The sequence below is a fragment of the Centruroides sculpturatus genome, unplaced genomic scaffold (assembly GCF_000671375.1).
Source record: "Centruroides sculpturatus isolate CEXI.00-Female unplaced genomic scaffold, Cexi_2.0 scaffold1229, whole genome shotgun sequence".
NCBI lineage: Eukaryota > Metazoa > Arthropoda > Arachnida > Scorpiones > Buthidae > Centruroides > Centruroides sculpturatus.
The window spans coordinates 112,923-134,276 of NW_019385512.1; the positions used below are offsets into that span (position 1 = coordinate 112,923).

The 21,354-nt window shown below is 28.9% G+C and overlaps 1 protein-coding gene across 1 annotated transcript in view; it reads right to left on the reverse strand.

Annotated features, from left to right (window-relative positions):
* LOC111639687 (probable glutamate receptor) overlaps positions 1 to 21,354 on the reverse strand; it is a 46,010-nt gene that overhangs the window by 13,728 nt on the left and 10,928 nt on the right. Inside the window, exons 2-3 of the mRNA XM_023385606.1 lie at positions 11,172 to 11,273; positions 767 to 810 (exon numbers count right to left, since the gene is read on the reverse strand). Coding sequence (XP_023241374.1) covers positions 767 to 810; positions 11,172 to 11,273 — 146 coding nt within the window. The remainder of the gene's footprint in view (positions 1 to 766; positions 811 to 11,171; positions 11,274 to 21,354) is intronic.

Genomic DNA, 21,354 nt, shown 5'->3' on the forward strand with positions numbered 1-21,354 from the left:
TTCTTAAAAAGTAAATATGAATCACGCAATTTTATATCAAATTAAACGAATAACTGTCATTTATTCGAATGCATAGCTCTGAAATTTTAGAAAAACTTAATAGTTTTCTTTTCTGAATTTCAATTACATTTGAAAAAGTCGAGTTACATTATCGATTTTATGATATATCGATGATCGAAATGTATCTATAGTTTTGTATATACTCGACACACTTTTAGTCTAAATTGTATGTGCAACTCTCCTGGTAAACAGACATGGCATTAGATAATGAATTCTGCTTTGCTCTCCTACTAGTTTATGTAGTAACCATAGTATAAAGAATACAACACAAGAAGAAACTTAAGTATTCTGCACAAAAGCATTTATATCAAAAAAACAAATTTCAATGATTTTTTTAATCTGTCATATATTTGATAACCATTAACATAGAAAATACTATCAATAAACATGTCTTAACACATTTTTGGTAGAATGATGTTACCAGTGACGTTTTGATGATGTTTTTAAGAAACTGCTCTAATCGTCTTTTGTTTGTGCACAAAGTTACAACTGTACACACACGAAACTCTGTTTTCATGTTTTATTTAGTCACAGATAACTTTTTTTTCGTTATAAAAAGCAGTTTTGTGTTCAGAAAACTTTCTCCCTACTAGAAAATGATTTTGAACAGTAGTTGTTAAAGATTAATTAAATTAATGTATTCGTTTTTGAAGCTTTTAAAGTGTTAATTTTACTTATTATATAACTTAAGAATAATTATATTTACCTTAATTGCTGCTATTTTTAGGATGTAGTGTTGGTGTCCTGAATCTGTTAATAGAAAACATTTTTAATATTAACCAAAAAAATTATATATAGCTTAATATATAAAGTTCATAATAAGTGTTTGCATGCCTCTAAGTCATAATTTTATGCACTGTGTTTAAGCTTAATAACTGTCATGCTTTTTATCTGAACTCCGAAACTTTATATAAAGTTTTTATTACGTACTTTTTTCTATTAAATTTTGGTAGTAAAATAATCGGTTTTATAGCTCTACAGTACGAGCCTAATGATGATTTTATTTTTTGAAAATTTATTATTTCTATTTTCAGTTTTAAAGTCTATGCCAATTTAAGTTTTATTCGAATAAGTTTACTTTGAAAACTTCCAGTACTACTTTGAGTGGAAGGTATGTGTAATATGAATTTCCTACCTATTTAAAAACATAATGAATATATACTGCAAAAGTCACATGGGTCTGTGACACCCAGGTCATTTATTGCAGGGTTAAATATGAAAAAGTGTTTATCAAATTTATCAGATAATTTTATTCGTATTGCAATTAACAGACATTTATGTACACACATAAAATGAATAAGCCTGTTATTAATGGACAGATCGTCGATAGCAAAGCTAAATAGGTAGCGTGTTGTCTGTTTATGCATCTGGAATTTCGTATTTTCTTTTTCTTTCAATATAAATTTGCACAGCAAACATTACTGAAATACTGATGTTGTAAAAAATAAATTTTTCTTTAAATCATTATTTCTTTTGTTTATGGACTTAACAGTTTTCCTTCGTGATAAAATATAATTTTAAATTATATTTTTTTAATGTTTCTGACGACACAGTGACTATAAACAATGGTAGATATATATAACATTTGCATTCCCAAGAGTGAAATTACAAATTATTCGGTTAATTTTGAGAAAATAAAAGTTTATTTGCAATCGTTTTCATTTATCAGAAGATTTAATTATGTTTCTATAAATTAAAGTTAATTATACATATTATTGCATTTAATGCAAGAATTATAAAATAATTCGTTTTTCTATTTTTAACTTCGGCTTTCCACTAAAGACTATAAACTTTTGTATTTGTATAATTAATTACGTTAAATACTGTCATTTAAATACAATCGCCGATTTCCATGCTAAAAAATTATAAAGAAACTAATTTATGCAAAATCATTATATTAGGAGTTCTACCGCAATTTATAGTTTTAATTTTTTAATACTTTTTTATAAATTTAAATATAGTTTTTTTTTAACTGAAACTATCTTTTTCAGTAATACACAAACAGGAACTACCTGTAAAGTTTCAAGGTTCAGACAGGAAGCATGACAATTATTAAGCTTTAAAAACAGTGTATAACATCATGCTGCACAGGCATGCAGACACTTATTATGAACTTTATAAATTAAATAATTGTTAAAATAAAAATATAATCTAAAATATATCAGAGCTTTACAATAAGTTATTATACGAATTAATAAGTATACTCCAAAGTGTATTGATACGAATTAGAATTAATAAGTATACTCCAAGGAGTATTGATCTAATCCAACTTCTGTTTAATTATCAAGATGTGTTGTAATTAAATTAATTATTTTCAAAATGCACTATTATTTATATCATTGATTATACAATATAAAAAACACTGATTGTGTGAATATCTTATACAGTAATACCCCGAGTTACGCTACCCCGACTTACACGAACCCAGAGTTACGTGATTTTCAAATCTCGTCGATTCGTCTTTTGTTTGAGAGCCACGCAACTCTCGATTACTCACTCCCCCACACTATTGTTCAGCTTACATGTTCGGATATGTAGCGCGGAATCCACACATAGCTACAATTTATTTTGTGTTATTTATTTCTGTGTTTGTTATATTTACGGAGACTCGAGAAACTCTACTATGTCATCCAAACGAAGTAGAACTAATTTTACTGCATCAAACAAGAAAAGAAAAACTTTCTTTTCTTGTTTAATGCAGTATCTTTGGAATGTAAAGTTAACATTGGGTATGTTCGTAAATTCGAACGAGTTAAGCGAGAATGAAGTAATCGTTATCTCTATTTCGTTAGACTTTTCGAACGATTCGTTACTAACGCGTTTAACTCGTTTGACTTTACGAACGTGCCCATTATTAAAGACTTCGATACAAAAATAAAAATTTTGTGAATTGGCAAAGAAGTTTGATCTACCGGAATTGTCGATCAAAACAATTATAAAAGGCAAAGAAAAAATTTTCGAAGCTGTGAAAAATGCTCGATCTTTAAATTCAAGCATCATTCGTAAACGTCACAGTATTATCGCTGAGATGGAAACAATGTTAAAATTATGGCGTAATAATCAAGTAAATGTGAAAAATTGTGAAATAATATAGGCTTAATTTGCTATACATATGTATTATCGAAGATTTTATTAAACATTTTTGTGAGATCAGCCTGGACGTAATCAGATGTACACCACTTACAGGCACTAGTCAATAAGACCAGTTCTCTTATTTTTTATAGGAGGGCTGTTATAAACGATCCTAATCGCGAGATTCGGATCTACGTCAGGACTGACACCAGTTAATGAATTTATCGATCAGCGGATTAACACGCGTATGAGATCCGATTCGGAATCAAAATTAAGAGACATTTTAATTAAAAACGAAATAATAAATTTAATAAAACAAAGAAAATAAACTCAAACAAAAATCTTAATGAACGACGAATAGAACCACTACAAACAATATACAAATCGAAAGATATCTAAACTTATATTATACTTTATTCGCGATTGAGAGAGAGAGCTCACAAAATCGTTATAAAACATACGACCTGTTTAGTTGTCGTTCGTCTTCTTCTCTGTATGCAAGGGACGCTTCGGAGATAAAGTTCATTTACTTCTTCGTATGGGAGATCAATATGTGCACAAAATCCAAGTACGGTTTCTAAGTGCTAACTCTGGAATTATTCTGTATGTGACTCGTCTAAGGAAGATGGTCATCAGGAGGAATAACGTATGGAGTTTGGACACTTCCAGATCTGTCGCAGAACTCCTCGAATTCTGACAAATTCCCTGTATNAAGTTCATTTACTTCTTCGTATGGGAGATCAATATGTGCACAAAATCCAAGTACGGTTTCTAAGTGCTAACTCTGGAATTATTCTGTATGTGACTCGTCTAAGGAAGATGGTCATCAGGAGGAATAACGTATGGAGTTTGGACACTTCCAGATCTGTCGCAGAACTCCTCGAATTCTGACAAATTCCCTGTATATCTTCTGAATCTCGACCAATCATCGGCCAGTAACTCTTTCATGAGAACGGATGAAAGGGGAATGAACGAGGGGTAAACATTTCCCATCTGAGCGGGATTTTAACCAGATAAGGGAAAGTCAGAGGATGTTCTAACTTCTGTGAAAGGAAGTAACATCTGTTATCTGCGTTTTCCCACGTNCCAGTAACTCTTTCATGAGAACGGATGAAAGGGGAATGAACGAGGGGTAAACATTTCCCATCTGAGCGGGATTTTAACCAGATAAGGGAAAGTCAGAGGATGTTCTAACTTCTGTGAAAGGAAGTAACATCTGTTATCTGCGTTTTCCCACGTTAAAACATTATTTTTCTGACCAAAAATGAAGTAATATTTGGTGACAATATTTAACATTATTAAATAAAATTATTGATTTAGACCCAGGACCTTTCGGGTCTCACATTTTTTTTTAAATTATTGTTTTCTTAAGTCTCCGGCCCCAATTAAAAATTATTTGTATGTATTTATATACGAAATTATACTCCGACATACGCGAATTCGACTTACGCGGTTACCGCTCGGTCCCACCTATCGCGTAAGTTCGGGGTATTACTGTATTTAACACACAACATATATTATCTAAATGTTATGAAAGAATAATATTACTCAATTATTTTATTTCATTTTTTTATTTTTATATGAATTTAAAAATAAATCATTTTCAGAATCTACCCAGATAGGTATCAAATGCATTTATTAAATTACATTAACCACATACGATAACAAAATATGCTCAAAACATATAGAAATATTAACGAATTGATACTTTAATATTAAAACAAATAAAAAATTTTTAAATAACCATTTGTTTATCACCTAATAGTCTTTTTTTAATCAGCTTTTTTAAAAATTATTCGACTTAATACAAATTTGTTTAATTTCTTTAAACAACATTGTTCGAAGTTTAAAAGTTTTGCATGCGTAAACATCTGTCAAGCTAAGTGAAGTATGCTTAAAAAGGTTCGCTGTCCTTGCTCTATATCTTTTCAAAACTCAGTGATATTTTTTCAAAAAAACTACTGAAGAAAACGAGGGATTTCAGTAAGTAAAATCAATACACAAAATATGAATCTAATTGTATAAAACTGAAGAGTTAAATCTTTTTAAACATGAGGCTACTTAACATTAGAACTGTACATAATTTAATAACTGAGTTCACCAAAAATTCATTTAAAAGTTCGGTCTAAATCTAAAATTATATTCTTAAGTTTATGTTAAAATGCAAAATGAAAGTTATAAAGTTAAAATTTATCATCTCTCTAGTAAATATAATAATATTTAGAAGAAAATGAATTTGTAAAAAATAAAATATCTCACATACTGACCTTTTTCCGAGGAAATATAATTGAAACATCCAAAAACTAAGACAAACAATACGAATACTTTCATTTTCGAGTTATCTCGGAATAATCAGGACTTTCTCTATTTCGAATGTAAATGCTACTTATTATTTACCACGCATTGTTTACAGCCACTGTCGTTATGGAAATGAAATACAATTTTAAACTTATTTTTTTCATTTACAGGAAAAACGGTCTTTTTCCACGCACGAAATGAATGACGTTTTGAAAGCAATTAAATGAATTTGTTTTAAAAAAACGATAGCGTAGTTTATTTTTTCATCTTCAAACTTTCAAGTAAAAACAGAAACTTTTAAGTCTCACGATTCATACACAAAAATCCACACTATTCAACTATTTTTACTATTTGTGAAGTAATAACCGTTTGTGATATTTTACGCTACAATCTGTGATTTGAATGTAATTTTTTGATAAACATATATATATTTTCGTAAAACTTAATAAAATTTTTTAAATGGAAATTGCAAAACGTGACACAATATATATTTTAAAAATATTGAGTAATTTATGAGTTTCTTTTTCACATGTTTTTCATTAGTCTTTTCAACCCTATAGGGAAAAACAAGTTTACAACCAATTAGTGTCAAAGCCATCTTTATTTCTTATAATGCAACACATTAATAATTTATTATAACTTGGTTGGATTTTATTTTCTCTATATTAAATTTTTCTAGTTATATTGAACAAAATTAGATACGTAAATTTTTTGGTGATTTATTTACTTTAATTATTAAACAATTTAATTTTTTTTATTAAAATTGTAATCTTAAATTATCTGATAATGTACAGTACTTATAAGAAAATTTTATGAAATTAGCGTGATACGGAAATTATATTTGATTATGCTTGAGTTTCGGCCATAATTAACGAAAAAATCAGGTTTTCGTTCCTAAAAAAATTTTGTCTGTTTATTAATATTTGTTTACATATTTTCCTCGAAGACTATGTTATAATGACGAAGATATACTTTTTTATCTATCTAGTGTGTAACATCATAAAAGTTTTATATTCAATATTACATTTTTGCTTAATTCGTTCTTAATTAACAAACATTTTTTTCTGTTTGTTGTTAGTTTCTCTATAAATTAATGATTTTAGCTGTTTGTAGTCATTACTTTCTGTATCTGTTGAAGCATTTTTGAATTTTGGTGATTTTTTTAGAAAACATACAAGAAATAATAATTGATCTGTTAAAGAACGTGTTTCCCTTTTCACGGGACAGCTCACGTAACTTTTAATTATAAAACTTTTGTCTCATTTTATTACAATTGTTCTTTAATTTAGAACGCTTGCTCTATATGTTATATCATTTATCTTATATTATGTATTATGTCATATAAAAGCAAATAAAAATCTACGTGAAAACTATGAGCACGTAATTATCTAGTAATTAATGTAGCATATGTTAAGATGAATAAAAATGTCGTGGAATCAAGTGTTTCTGTAGTTTACGAACTAAAACTTGAAAAAAACTGTTTTAATTAATTATTTCTTGCAAATTATTATTGTTTTCATTTCGAAAATGCAATCTTTGTACACAAACACGGTACAAAATACTGTGATGTTTCTTTCGACCTATATATGCTCCAGAGATGTGAAGAAACCGTGAAATGCAAAAAATCGGTCGCAATTATATTCATTTTCGTCCTCCGTATTTTCTCTAGTTTTTATTTTAGAACAACAGAAAAACTTTGGAGCAATCTTAAAATAAAATTACAGAAATTATATTAAATACTCAAAATAATAACGTAATTACTTATAAGTAGCAATAAAATATAATTTGATGAAATTCAGAACGTCGATTATGACGATAATTTTCCTTTATTATATGGTATTATTTTAGTAACTGAAATCAATACGTTCTACAAAGAAAAAAATTAATGCCTTCTATGATAATTAAATAACAATAACTATCGATAATAACTAGTATTTGCTGCTCGTTTAGATAAACGGTTATTGTTATAATATATATATATTTATTTTTTAAATCGAAAAACAATAATAAATGCTATCAGTGTAATTGCTTTATAATCATTTGTAGTCACGATATATCGAATGCAAGCAATATCAAAAGGGAAAAATTCTTATCATCTTACGGATTTTAATATAATATGAAATGAGTATATCGTAAACAAAATATCGAGAAATGAAATGTAAAGCAAACACTAGCATGTGCGAAAAAGATTAATAAGAAATTTATTTATTATTTGCACTTACAATTGTTTTATAAAATCCGAAATAATCTTCAAAATGAAATAGCTTACAAAATAGCAAAAAAGCTTCAAAGCTATTTTGTAATAATATAAAAAAAACTGTTTTATAACATATTCTTGTAATAGATTTAACCACATATTTTATATATTATCGTTAATTAATGAAATAAAAGTTATAATTTTAAACATTTTATGACACTGAAAAAAGTGATGCAACTCTTCGCTAGATATTTTTAAATTTAGCGTTGCTGACTTTTTGTGTCTACACTTATTATAATAATTGCATTAATATAAATATATAATAAATGTTATAAAATTTAGTATCTGTCTGTTATCTTTATTTGTTAATTTTATAAATTTTTCACAATACTAAACTTTAAAATCAGTTACTATAAATATATCAATACGATATTGATTTGAATATAGAGATATTTTAAAAAATGAAGAGCATTGAACACTTAAAATAAACTTTTTATAACAATGCATATCATTTTAACGCAATAAGTGTATAACTGACTTCAATTTTTTACTTTCATAAATATTTTTATTGGAAAGAATAAATGTTTTTATGCAAAATATTATAGAATAATACCCAGTCAATGCAGTAAATTTGCAAAATCATTTAGTTTTTACTGTTACATTTAATGGAAAATTCAGATCTTAAATTACATAGCAAATGTTTGGATGGCGATTAATAGCAATACACTACGTAATAAAAATTGGATTTCATTTTTGTTTTCATTATAATAGCCAGGTAACCATGATGATATTAATCAATAATAGTAGTGACACACTTATAAAGTTTCTGAAGCTCGCATTACTGTGATCATAACTTCCTACATTTTTATATCTGGGTTTTACAGCGATGTTCAAATGACTGAAATGTTCCCAACGAAGAAATTTATTATTCGTGTGATTAATTAATAATTTTTTTATCATTTTAATATAAACATTGTTAGTTTTATATGTTAAATATAAATTTTTATTTAGCCAGACTTTCGGTTGAATTTAATTGTGTTGTATTATTGGGTTGACATTCTTAATGACTATGCTATTAGATATAAAAATGAAACTAAATGAATATTTAAAATAATTTTACTTATAAGGAGTTGTCCATATGTTACCGCTAAAGCTCGAAAGTCGTTAATGTGTACATTACCTAGCTAATCTGCAAATAACTAGGGTGATCCGTTAAAGTTGCTAAAATTGTTTTATTTCTTAAATTACCTAGGTAATGTGCAGATTATCTAGGTGATCTGCAAACTACCTACTAGGAACTCGGTAAAGTAAAAATAAGATCTTCGCTGAAACAACAGCAACATTTCTGTACGCTTAAATTAACATAATGTTCTTTATTTAATTTTCGATATCTAAAGAATCAAGTTAATACAATCAAACAATCAAAAAATTAGTTCATAGAATCAATCATCAACCAATTAAAAAACTAATACAAAAATCAAACGGTTTAAAATATTAATACAATTAGGAAAATTATTATATAGATAACCACCTATGGAATTCAGGGACTGAGTATCTATCTGAACTGAGGGGACTGAGACAACTTCAAAGATACTCTATTTCTGGACCGGAGACGAAAAATAATAAAGTTATCATACTTTTTCTGGTGATCGCATGATATAATTGTGCAGTTAATGTTACCTATGGTGAGTAAAATGGCGGCTCGTCTCTGATTCCAGCAAACAGAAAAAAGGAAACAGTGGGGACGCACGTTCTAACCTAACCTAACCTATTCTAATAAATTACCATAATTATTACCAACCAAATTATTAGAATAGGTTAGGTTAGGTTTGAACGTGCGTCCCCACTGTTTCCTTTCTTCTCTTTGCTGGAATCAGAGACGAGCCGCCATTTTACTCACCATAGGTAACATTAACTGCACAATTATATCATGCGATCACCAGAAAAAGTATGATAACTTTATTATTTTTCGTCTCCGGTCCAAAAGTAGGGTATCGTTGAAGTCGTCTCGGTCCCCTCAGTTCAGATAGATACTCAAAGTCCCGAAATTCCATAGGTGGTTATCTATATAATAATTTCCCTAATTGTATTAATATTTTAAATCGTTTGATTTTTTGTATGTTTTTTAATTGGTTGATGATTGATTCTATCAACTAATTTGTCGATTGTTTGATTGTATTAACTTGATTCTTTAGATATCGAAAATTAAATAAAGAACATTATGTTAATTTAAGCGTACAGAAACGTTGCTGTTGTTTCAGCAAAGATCTTATTTTCACTTTACCGAGTGCCTAGTAGGTAATTTGCAGATTACCTAGATAATCTGCACATTACCTAGGTAATTTGAGAAATAGAACAATTTTAGCAACTTTAACGGATCACCCTAGTTAATCTGCAGATTAGCTAGGTAATGTACACATTAACGACTTTCGAGCTTTAGCGGTAACACATATATAATGTCCAAACTAGAAGAGAGGGTAAAGGGAGGAGTTTACACAAGTCAGAAAAAATTGCACAAGATAGAGGAGATCAGTTAAACTTCAGTAGACTTCTATTTATTTCATTAAGTTTTATACAGTTAATGCATTTTTTTAAAAATTCTTTTCATCTCGTTTTTTTCTCGTTTCTGTTTCTGGTATTTACTACTCATAAAATCATAAAAGTTTTAATTTGATATAATTTTAAAACATTAAGAAAATCGTTAAAATATTTTTTTTAACTTGTACTATACTTGTAACACTTAGTGTAATTCTAGTGACATATCGCATGCAATTTGGTACCTGTAAGCATATTTACTGTAGTAATGCATCGATAATGTTGTATTTAAAGCTTTATAAAACAAATGTTATCTCAGGATTAAATTTAATTATATAAAGTCATTAAGTTAGGTTAGTACTGGTACAAACTACATATACTGGTAGTTGCTTAATATACGCTACACCCTGATATAAAAATTAGCTCCTAAACATAAACACCACTGTGCGATGCACTTATTATAGTTATAAGCAACCTCAAGTTCTGAATGGTAAGTGATAACGAAATTTTGATAAGTAAATAAAGCTTTCTTTTTCATTATGATGTATTTATCTTCAATTATCTTATTTATCTAACTGACAAAATTATTCAACACGTACAGAAATGTAACTTTGTTACTTTTCAACAACATTTAGTCATTCATGAAAATCTGTTGCGGTGCTTAAGATGTGAACGTTTTTAATAACTACTTTACTAAAAATAATCACTTTGTCAGGAACTTTGATTAATAAATAAGTCTTTTTTTATTAAAATAAAAAATTTGCAAAGTTATTTATGTTTACAAGAACTATTACTGTGATGTTCCAATTTGCATTTCATGCTTTTGAGCGACATTTGCATTTTTATCAATACAATATCTTTTTCATTAACATATTTTAAATCGTTGCTTATTTCCAGATGTTAACATGAATGCTAAGCGAAGTGTTAATGAATGTTAATAAAGTCACTCTTAGATTGTAAATTCATTACAAGCAAAAAGTCGATCAAGAAGACCTTCCTTGTTTCCTACCTGATAGATTAATTCTCGTATTAACTGCTAACACATTTCTAGGAGCTACACGATCTGAATCAACATCACGCACTCTATCTAGATCATTTGAACCAATTTCAGCTGCAGAAAATTTTGAGTTCGATAATGAAATAATTTTATGTGCCTGTTTTTGTTGGCCAGAATTGGCATATTTTCTCTTAGCATTGATGCTGTTCTTTCTGAAAGAAAGCTTGCAAATAACATTTGCACCAAATCCTTCATTGTCGTTGCTTTCTCCAGAGATAACGTCAACATAATCATGACATTCTGTACACGTGAGTTCCTAAGGTTTCATTTCTCTTTCTATTCACTTTAAATTGTCCACAGCGCGTTGTGGACTTTTTTCCTCAATGAGCGTTTTCGGTTTTAATATGTAAGAATCAATTTACAAAGATGGTAGAATTCGATGCAATGAATGATCATTTAGTAGACAATCGTGTAAATGTTTAAAATATAGCTTTTAGAGGTTCATGCTAAACTTTTCGGTGTCTTATTTTATAAATACTGATCAGTCCATTTTTTGATAAAAAAAAATATTTATAATATCAATATATTAGTGAATGATAATCTTGTTTGTAAAATTTATTTAAACTTTTCTGCTACAAAGTGCATTAATTAAATATGAAAACATTATATTACCAAGTATGAGGATGTTTATTTTTCTAGTTGTGTTAAGCATATTTTGTCGTCGTATATAAATAATGAACAATTAATGAATGCATTTGACACAATTTGAAACTATATTGATGAGTTTATAAAATACGGCTCTGGGTGGATACTGAAATAAAAGTATTGGTATAAATGTTCATATGGGAATATTATTTTTCCATGATATTTAGTTGATATACGTCGTGTGTTAAATATAAAATATTTATACAATTAATATTTTTTATATTGTATGATTAGTGATAAGTGTAATACTGCATTGAGAAAATTAATTATTAATAATTAATACAAAACACATTTTGATAATTAAATAGAATATAATAAACTTTGGTTTATTGTTAACGTAAAATAAAATAAAATAAATAGGCCTATATATATTTTTGGTTTAATTTACTAGGATATTAAAAAAATTCATTTTAAAAAATTATTATTGCGAAATAGCATAACATACTTTTATAATATACAGATTATTATTCATTTCAAGGCAATTACGCTCCACAAGAAAAATCTCTATTTAACACAGTGTTCACGGAGCCTAGTTTCGTAGCAAAACATTCTAAAGAGTTTGTAAAACTGATTTTTATAGTAATTCTATTATTTTTAAAATTTTAATAGATACAGATAAAAAGTCGGCAATTATTTTCACGGTTTACAGTATATCTATCATATGAACATCAAAATTTTAAGGAATTACAATCAGAGGTTCGTTTACTTTTATAGTTTAAAGTATATTTACAATTAAAATTACTATTACATTTAAAGTTTTCAATTTTAAATGTAATAGTAATTTTAATTGTAAATACATTTTAAACTGTAATGGTATTTTAACAGTGAACAATTTTAACTGTAAATAAGTAATTTTAAACAGAAAGTATACGTGTCAACACCACCCATAAGAAACCCCAGAAGTCGACAGATGTGGGGCTTATGCACGAAACGCGTATTGGCCTATAAGATATTTAGAATAAAGATGATGTTGAAATCTCTAGTGTCTATATGTGCTCCTAGTCGTATCGATAAAAACACAAAGAAAAGAAGACACAGTCTCAGAATACACAAATATAACCAAATTGGATAAATTGAGATAACAACTATATTAAGGTAAATTAATTTATAAGATGTGCCATAACATGAAGGAAAAACAGAGAGGAAAGAAGGAAAATACACTTAAAAACAAAAATGGAAGGTGAGATGCAGAAATATCTCGTTGATATAAATTACTTTAAAATACACGACAAAGAAAAAAGAACACTTAGAATTTTATCTTTATCAACATCAGTTACGAAAGTGATACTTAGTAGAAAAATGGAGATAATTAACCTAAAAATATTAAAAGCTGCGATATATTAAAATGAAAAAAACAAAGAAAAATTGATGAAACTAGGCATTAAACAGGAAAATAGCCTAGAAAAACTAAAGCAAAAAACTAGATAATTATAAAAATAATAAAAATAAGAGGCTAAATAAGAGTTTAAGTGCCGACAATTTATAGCCGTTAAGAAAAGAAAAGATATATTCGTATTAAACAAAACTGATATAAAGATTCCAAAAACCTTATAGACACGCTACAGGATGGCCTAGATTTCAATGGCCATAACCAATAGAATACGTTAGTTATCATATCAAACTTTGATCATGTATGCAACAACATGAAATTATCAAAAAAAGGTGTAAATGAAATCAAAATAGGAATTAGTTATAAGTTTAAGAAAACTTAACGCCCATTGACAAGTTATTTCGTCAAGTTTATATAGCGTTACGATAAACTCGGTCCTTAACTGCTTATAGCGCTTATTACCCCGATAAAAATTAGTTTGATACATGTTTTTATTCTGTGTGAGGCTCTGGACAGGACCGAACCCTCACTAAACTTCGCGTTAAAATAATTGTTTTAAAGAAAATAATATAGTAGTTAGAAATAGATTTTCATTTTATGAAAACGCTACGCTAACTTTTAAACAATAGAAGAATGTAAGTCCGTCGACCATTTCCGGTTGGAGATCGAATTAAACTTCGATTTTGATCTTTCCCGCGCTCCCGAAAGGTTTCGGGTTGTCATCAGGTGATGAGGAGAGNGAAATAGATTTTCATTTTATGAAAACGCTACGCTAACTTTTAAACAATAGAAGAATGTAAGTCCGTCGACCATTTCCGGTTGGAGATCGAATTAAACTTCGATTTTGATCTTTCCCGCGCTCCCGAAAGGTTTCGGGTTGTCATCAGGTGATGAGGAGAGACCAATCAAAAAGGGGAATCTAAGAGAAAACAAATAAAACGCCGGAAATTCGAGGACGCGACGGCTTCTTCTTCCGAAAGTTCCAAGTGACGGATCTGTTGTTGTGTGCGTGTCTCGCATTCATCTTCGTCTCCATCTCCCGACGTCGGATCGACATCTTTCCATCAACGGAAGTCGACCGCATCGTCCCGGAGTCGTCGAGACGTAATGGAATGGTTCATTCGCGAACAAGGGACACTCCTTCAAAATGGGACTATCTTGGAAAGGAGAGGAAAACCCAGAGGCCGCAGCCGCCGTAGTACATCCAAGATTGCGGAAATCTTCTAAGCTTCTTTCGTGTTTAATAAACGGTTGTGTGGTTTATAAACGAAGCATCTATCTCTGACTCAACTGCTTCCACATGTCGTTGATTGTTACCGCTCGGCAATCCAAACGGCAAGGGAGACGATGACGATATATAGGGGAGACCGGGGCAACTTCGGCATGCGGGGCAAGTTTGTCAAGCGCTTTTTTTTAAAAACAAATTAAAAGGAGACTTTGGTTATAGGTTAGGCAGTTGAGTTTTATTGGTGGCTTGTTGAGTGTAGTGTTTTTATTGTTCTCCAACAAGCGTAGTTGAATTATCAAGCAAATTTTCATTTTCGTTCAATTCCATATAATATTTTTTTTCCATTTATATTGAATTGGCAGGTTTTGTTATAATTCCATGATAACGAAAGTTACTTTTCCTGTTAGAAGGATGTAACTTCAACTTATTCACGTGGCCAGATCGTGGCTTGGCATTCTGTTCTCAGGGTTGTACTTAATGTTTCGAAATCATGACTAGCGGGGTAAGATCGGCAACATAAAGCCACATTAGAAGCAAAGGATAAAAATCAAACAGATGATAAATGAAAACATGTTTGCATTTGTTATTCATGTATATATGTCTTTGAACTTGCATTTCGTTGTAATAATATTAAATGGGTGTTGGATTTGTATTTCTTTGTTTTAATAGTGAATTCCAACTTATACATTGTTAATAACATAATTTTATATACGTGCCTATCTTGCCCCATTACTGTTGCCCCTATACCAGGGGCAACTTTAATAAAAATAATTAAAATAATTACAACTTTACAAAAAGAGAGAAGTTGCCGATCTTGCCCCTATACCCGGGGCAACTTCGTCAATTTCTCTCTTCTTGTAAAGTTGTAATTATTTTAATTATTTTTATTTCCAAACTGATTTTAACCAGTTCTATAGTAAGGTAACATTCCAATAGACAATATGCAAAGCTTTTTTTTCAGTTTACAGCAGTATTTATTACACAAAATTTAAGTAAAACTTAACATGCCGATCTTGCCCCGGTTTCTCCTATCACATATTATCGTTCATCGAGTTTTTCTCCCCCTTGTCGGCCCCACATCTGAACTAGCAAGAAAGCCCAGCGTTGCCCAGGCAAAAAGTGAGTATAAACATTGAGAATATTAGATTATTTCGTACTTCTAACCCTTCTATTATATAATCAGTTACTGTATCACTTTAACTACTCACATTTCATTGTTTGTTTTTATTCACTCACTGCACTACATTCGAATTTTCATTTCTTTTTCGCTTCTTCCCTTCGTCACTGATAAGAAACTAACGTTCGAACCCACCACAGATCTTGCTTTATATACTCCCACCAATGGGTAGTCCCACTAATACAAAATGACTTCGAATGGTCCACAATGTTTCAGAATATTCCACAACATTTCATCTGGGATATTTCGTGATGTTCTCGAACGTTCCAGAACAACCCGAAACATTATGAAATGTTGTGGAATGCTCTCGAATACTCTCGAATGTTCTAGACTGTTTACCTAATGGGCGTGCTGTTAATAATATAAGGGCTGGAAATTTCGCCCTGTAGAAATTTCTATAAGGAAAAATTTAGAAAATTCTACAGGGTAAATCCTTCTTCGTGGATGTGGGATAGAGGGCTACTACAAGATATAACTTCCTTTATCGTACCAAGACTCATTTTTGAGTTTTAGAGGCTCGCACAATGTACACATACCTTTATAATATATATTGATTGATATTAATGATTATTTAATGGCATTTCTAAATTTGCTGTACACAATTTATTGTACATTCAAAACATCTCATTTACTCAATTAATTTTTTAAAATTCAAATTTTATGTGAACGTATTTTATTGTTAATTGTCTACTTGGACTCTACTTATTAATAGGACTTTATACTGGTGTCTAAAAATTGGCACAGTACTGAAAGTTAGTTCAGGAAATAACAAAATTTCTTTATTATATCACCTGTAGTAATAATTTCTGTTACTACAGGTGATATAATAAAGAAATTTTGTTATTTCCTGAACTAACTTTCAGTACTGTGCCAATCTTCAGACACCAGTATAAAGTCCTATTAATAAGTACAGTCCAAGTAGACAATTAACAATAATATATTAAAATTTAAGGACAGTAAGTCTTTTACTCGTACAATTATTTATGTAAACGTTTTAAGTAAATATAAATGTTTTTATATTTTAAAACATCATTGTGTAACTTACGTAAAATTTTTAATGTAACATTTTCAAATTTTGTTTCTCTCAACTTAATATAATTGAATTCAGAGAAACAAAATTTATTTTTATCCAATTACATGAACAAACCTATTACGTTTTAGTTTTCGTTTGTTTTTCTTGTAGCAATTATTGCTTTTTTGCACAGATTCAATTGTATAATGCGAAAATACAGCCGATAAAAGTATTTTGACACAAAAGAATAATGTCTTAGAATGCTTACAACAACATTTTACATATACCGTCGACCCCCCTATAATTACAGTCTCTATAATTAGGATTCCTATAAAACTGCGAAAGAATTGCGACGGTATCCGTAAAAAAAAAAATAAAAAATCTCTATAATTACGTAAAATGTCATCAGGCAGCCGAACTACTTTCCGCTCCGTCAAGCGCCACACTAGGGAAAAATTACTATCGTCTGCACAGTATTATAGATAAATTATATATAAATTAGATACTGTATATATAATTATATATTATTTATATATAAATTAGGTACTGTATAAATAATTATATATTAACTTACTTTATTGTAACTTTATTATAAATATATATATTTTTTCCGCCGCGTAGCGCCACGCAACGCAGATTTTACGCTAACTATCGTCTGTACAATATGCAAATTAGGTACAGTAAGTCTAATACAGTACTGTAATTTTATACATTTCTTGTGAAAGAAACGTTTCTTATTCAACGGTGATTAAAATTATTTATATTAATGATGTCTCCAAAGTTCAACGAAGTTTCCGCAGAAAAATAAGTTATTAGAAATCAGCCGCTGTTTGCTGAGCTGCTTCGCGACGAAAACAAGCTTTAGCAATGGGGTTGTCGAATGGCGCACACTCGGTAAGTAATCCTACAATTTTTTGTTTATAGCGTAGTTTATATGGATTATTTCCGAAAAAAAATATACGTATTTTGGAAATGTTGAGTCGGGTTAGTCTAGAATTGATTAATTTTATAGAATCGATTAATTTTCAATCAGCCGTCGTTCGTAAACTTCACACGTGTCGGGCTATGATTGGAAGGACTCGTAAGAAATTGGATTCCTAAAGAATGGAACGTATCTATGATCTTATAGGGGGATCGACTGTATTCGATAATTTTTACTTTTCCGGCTGTTATATATAACAGAGGAAAAGTGTAGCGCTCGCTCAAAAAATGAATAAAAAATTTTTACATTTTTGGACTCAGGACCTCTTGAAATTTCGTGATATGCAAAAGATTCGAGGTGTTTTCTATATGTGTGGATGTTAGACTGTGTGAGGGGCATGATTTTGTTCACCCTGTTTGAAGCCTAAGAATTTCTGTGGTCAGAGTAGTCAGAATCAGAGTCAGATGGTTTAACACAGGAGTAGGATATTAAGCGTTAAAGTGGTTGAACTAAATCATGTTCCCATATACATTCTAACTTTTTTGGCGAAAACATCTTAACGGGTCTTACTGTACTGTTATAAAATAGCTAAAAAGCTTACTTTGAGGGTAGTGATGAGTTTTATTTTATTTTTTTCTAATTTTGAACGCTAATAACGAGTAAAATATTTATTAGGAAATATGACACATGACCAATTTTAGGTCCTCAACCTGTCAACCTTTAATTAAGAACTATAATTTAATAGTATTAATGCCCCTTTATACACAAGCTACAGTGTCACATTTTGTTTCTTAAACTCTACCCATTCTGAGATATTGTTCAATATCTCAGAACAGAAAATAAAGAATTTAAAAAAATTAGATGCCAACACATGCGCCCGAATTTTTCCCCTTTACTGACTATTTTGAAAGCTTCGGGACATCTCCAAACCTGTAGATTTGCAAAAAAAAAAAAAAAAAAAACTTGAAGAGTCAAATTTGACACGATTCCAATACTTTTCCGTTTTATATACATAACAAGTTGATAAGTAAAAGGGAGTCGAGTCAGCAGAATTTTGACAACTCCGACTCCGACTCCGACTAAAACACCAAAACTTCACGACTTCGACTCTGAGTCCACAGCCCTGCTTTCTTGTTTATAGCATTTCAATAAAACCAGAATCAACGACTTAATAAACAGATTTTAATTAAACAAATCAATATTTTAATAATAAATTTATATCTGATTGGTTCATACATTTACAAATTATTTTTAATTTTATGATGTAAACGCTTCACTATGATTTTGATTAGAATTCTGTATATTATAAATATAAAGTATTTGCTAGGAAAGAAGTATGAAAACAGCTTTAATTACTTTATCGATTTCAAGATTATCACGTAAACAACAGTAACGATTTTCTCTGCGCAGTGAATAGAAAATTAATCACATTTAAAATGTTACCGTAACAACTGTGAAATTATTTTAAACATTTTTAAATATTTTACTTAACCCTTTTATTTTTTCGTCTTCTATCATCATAAAGTTTGTTGCATTGCATTAAGTTCAACGAATTTACAGAAAAATTTTGAAATTATTGTAAATATATATTTACATATTTATAAAAAGATACAAATTAAATCATAAATTTTCATAATTAAATTTTATTTGTTTTATTTTTATGAATATTCGATATATTTGCAAGTCTAGAATCGTAACAATGAAATGAACTAAATAATATTTTATTATAGATTGAAAAAGCTGTGCAATTTTTTAAAGCTGCGAAAAATGTCATAGTATCCCGTGTTTCTGTAATTTAAGAATGATTTCTTGTAGAAAAATTCTATCAACGAATTATAACTCATTTTTTGCAAAGTACTATTGTTTCAAAATCGAAAAATACAATCTTACTTTATCAACACAGTACAGAATATCGCAATGTTTCTTCTGACGATATTAAGTTTTTGACTTCAAAAGACATGGAAAAATTAAAAACGTTGGTCTGGATTTAAACCAGGGAAAAATCAGACGTGCATTATATTTCCTCAATATTATATTCTGCCATTCCCGAATAATATATTGAGAAAACATTTTCTCATAGCACTTTGTTTTTATATTAAACTTGTTTTCTATTAGGTTGCTTTATCTCGTCTATTGCCAACACCTTATCGATGACCTCGATACCCCTTCCCACTCCCACTCCAGCCATCCACTGACACCTTGAGTTGTCCTTAACGAACCGACGTTAGAAAAAGTGTAAACTCTCGCGCTTTTTGCCATCTGCTTTTCACACTTTTAAATGGCTGTAAAATAAAACTTATGATTTGTAAATGACACTTTGTAAATCGAAACAGTTTTCAGAAAATAAATTTTTTTTTTCTTATGTTTTGAAGTTTTTATTTATTTAGATGTTGTTTGTATACCAAAGTGGAATTTTTCTTACATTTGTTGCAATAGAGGAATAATTTTTGCAAGAGTTATATGACATTAGCAAAGTTTCTGTTTATTTTTATGTCACATAGAAATTAGACAACTTCCGGTAAGTAATTTTTGTCATTTAAAAGTAATACAATTCTCAACATAAGTTAATACTTTTTTTGTAAGAACTACGCTAAAATAAACCGGAAACAGTTAGCGAAAAACAAGCAATTCACACAAAAATAGGACTGCGAATTTTAAAAACTATAAAATAATCTGTAAATTAAATTCAAACTATGATTCACGCATAAAATATAAACCATGTCAATATCTTTACGTCAATATAGAAAATAATTATGTAGCGTGTATATTTCTCGTGTGCCAAAATTCTTTTTAATTATCTGGCACTTGAATAGAACAGACACTAAATTAAACTGCAATTTCGTTTCTCTCAATAATTAATCGAGAAGATCCTGGGACATTATTCATTATGTGTTTTAATTAAAAAAATATACCACGTGAGTTAAAATAAGAGTATACTTCACTTTCATAACAACAATCTGTAATCAATGTTTGTTGTTGATAACATTAATGTACTGAACAAGTAAATTTGTAGTTATTCTGAATGGCCATTGCGAAAATGAAAGTTGTTTTTCTGTTTGTCTCATTTTCTGTGTGTTTCGATTATATTTCTTCGAATGAAAGTGAGTATAATGAGTAATATTTAATCAAACCTAAATTTATTTTTAAAAAATATTTTCACTTTTTTTGTAAAAATTACGGATTTTTAAATGTTTCTATTAGTGTAAATGTTCCATAGTAGTAATGGAAAAATGAAAAACTTGTTTTTTAAAGAATGAATAAATTGAAATATTTCTTTTTCGTTTTCAATTGTCTCGACCTGAACTTAACAATAACCTTTATACGAAATCAGTAGTAGTGGTTTGACACATACTGATCACAAAATTAATTTCAGATGTTGAATAAATTAAAATTACAAATAAAAATTTATTCAATGAAATTATTTCAGATAACTAAATTAATTTTTCGATCACAAATCTTAATTTTATTTTAACAATAAGGTTGTATTAATTTTTAAATTTAAATTTTATTTTATTTTAACAATAAGTACTCACAAAATTATAATTACAAAATAATTTTTTTAAAATTGCAAATAAAAATTTGTTGAATAGAATTATTTCAGATCACAAAATTAATTTTTCAATAAATTTCCTAAATAAATTTGAGTGGCACTAAACACAAAATTAATTTTTCTAATCACAAAAATAATTTTTACTCAAAGGAAATAATCCGAATGTTGAGAATATTCAAGTAAATTTTTAAAATATGAAAGTATTAAATGTTTTAATATCGAATAAAATTAAAACACAATAATTGTATGAAATAATATAACACCAAAACGA